General features: G+C 43.3%; 1 protein-coding gene across 1 annotated transcript in view; it reads right to left on the bottom strand.

Annotated features, from left to right (window-relative positions):
- Positions 1–581: 581 nt before the first annotated feature.
- LOC119588466 (probable chitinase 2) overlaps positions 582–2,053 on the bottom strand; it is a 22,541-nt gene continuing 21,069 nt past the window's right edge. The window contains exons 7-8 of the mRNA XM_037937114.1: positions 1,808–2,033; positions 582–1,409 (exon numbers count right to left, since the gene is read on the bottom strand). Coding sequence (XP_037793042.1) covers positions 644–1,409; positions 1,808–2,033 — 992 coding nt within the window. The 3' untranslated portion in view covers positions 582–643. The remainder of the gene's footprint in view (positions 1,410–1,807; positions 2,034–2,053) is intronic.

Here is a 2,053-nt window from a genome sequence, read left to right as displayed (position 1 = left end):
TCAGGCATGGAGGTCATTGTAGAGTGTTCTGGCATGTCGGGCATAGCTGTCGTGGAACTGTGCTCATCCACTTCAGGCATCAACATGGTCGAACTGTCAGTGTCCATCTCAGGCATAGACTCCACTGTACTCTGTTCACCCATTTCAGGCATAACCGACGTCTGCATGACATCAGTAAGTTCCTCCTCTGTTCCATTGAGAATGGATTCGGTGTCAATGACTTCAAAGGGAATGGATCTTCCCTCAGGGAATAGGAACTGAGGGTTGATTGGGGTGACGTGGGGTTCTTCAGGTCTTATCTCGAACACAACACCTTGGAGTTCTTCTTCAGGTTTCATCTCGGACATGCTGCTGTTAATGGGAACAACCTGTGGTACTTCGGGTATAATTTCATGTACACTGCCGTCGACTGGAACACCATGTGGTTCTTCAGGAATAATCTCATGTACACTGCCGTCAGTTGGAACAGGATGGGGTTCTTCGGGTCTGATCTCAAATACAATGCCATCAACTGGAACATGATGTGGATCTTCTCCAGGTTTCACCTCAGGAACACTGCCGTCGACTGGAATAGCATGGGGTTCATCTGGTTTCATCTCAGAAACACTGCCGTCGACTGGAACAGCTTGGGTTTCATCTGGTTTCATCTCAGAAACACTGCCGTCGACTGGAACAGCTTGGTTTCATCTGGTTTCATCTCAGAAACACTGCCGTCGACTGGAACAGCATGGGTTTCATCTGGTTTCATCTCAGAAGCACTGCCGTCGACTGGAACAGCATGGGTTTCATCTGGTTTCATCTCAGAAGCACTGCCGTCGACTGGAACAGCATGGGCTTCTTTGGGTTTCACCTCAGATGCAATGCCATCAACTGAAACATTATGTGGTTCTTCAGGGTTCACCTCCAATAAACTGTCATCAGCTAAGACGCCATGGGGTTCTTCAGGTTTGATCTCAGATACAATGCCGTCTGGCAGAACACTTTGTGATACTTCAGATTTTACATCAGACATACTATCGTTGACTAAAACAGCTTGTGGGTCTTCAAGAGCTTGTTCAGATAAGCTAGCACTGTCCAGAGCACTGTGTGGTTCTTCAAATTGTGGTTCAGATACACTGGTGTTGTCTGGGACATCATGTGGTTCTTGTTCAAGTGTTATTTCAGATATGCTGCTGTTGGCTGAAGTACCTTGAGGTTCTCCTTCAAGTTCAAGTTCAGTTATACTAGTATTATCAGGAACAACGTGTGTTTCTTGTTCGAGTTCAAGTTCCGATACAGTGCCGTCAGTTGGAACAGCTTGTGGTTCTTGTTCAAGATGGTGTTCTGAAATGCTGTCATTGATACTTGAAGCAGGTCTCATGGCTGTGTGAGATGACAAGGCTTTCTTCACTGCGTTTAAGAGAGGATATCTGGAATTGGAGCATGAATGGAAAATCATTAAAAGATGATACAGCCTTCACTAAGGAGATTCTAACTTTATGACATCTGAGCCTGCATTTAACTTCCTTTGATACAAAGTATTAAGTGTAATACCCAAATATTAGGTAACAATTTATAAAATATAAATACAAAATTTGAAAATTAACTGACCTTATCATTCATATATATAAACACTAACAGCTACTATCATAATAATGGCAATAATCATAGCTACAGTAACGATATACTAAAGATAATAACAATTATAAAATTAACTTTTAAGTAATCCGAAGAGTGCAAACCTCTGCCAACACCCAAAAAGTACATGACCCCTTTTGCAGAAGTAATGACAACTGTATGAAAACAATTCATCAGAACAAGAACTCACTTCATCCCTGTCTGACTGCAAGTACCGTTGAAATCATCCGTATCAACAGACCAAACCATAATGCCGCCCAATCCAAGTTTCTGTGCAAAAGCGACCTTGAGTCCAACGGAGATTGTGTCATCAAAGGATATCCACATGTTGTCCCGATACATGTATGGAACTTGGTGGCTCTTATGCCAGACCAGGGTCCAATGTCCTTGCTCGGTGGTTTGTTTCTCACAAATCTGGTTGGGCAGGGAGATAATG

Source organism: Penaeus monodon, chromosome 24 (genome assembly GCF_015228065.2).
Source record: "Penaeus monodon isolate SGIC_2016 chromosome 24, NSTDA_Pmon_1, whole genome shotgun sequence".
In the NCBI taxonomy this organism is placed as follows: domain Eukaryota; kingdom Metazoa; phylum Arthropoda; class Malacostraca; order Decapoda; family Penaeidae; genus Penaeus; species Penaeus monodon.
This window is presented reverse-complemented; position numbering and strand designations above follow the sequence as displayed.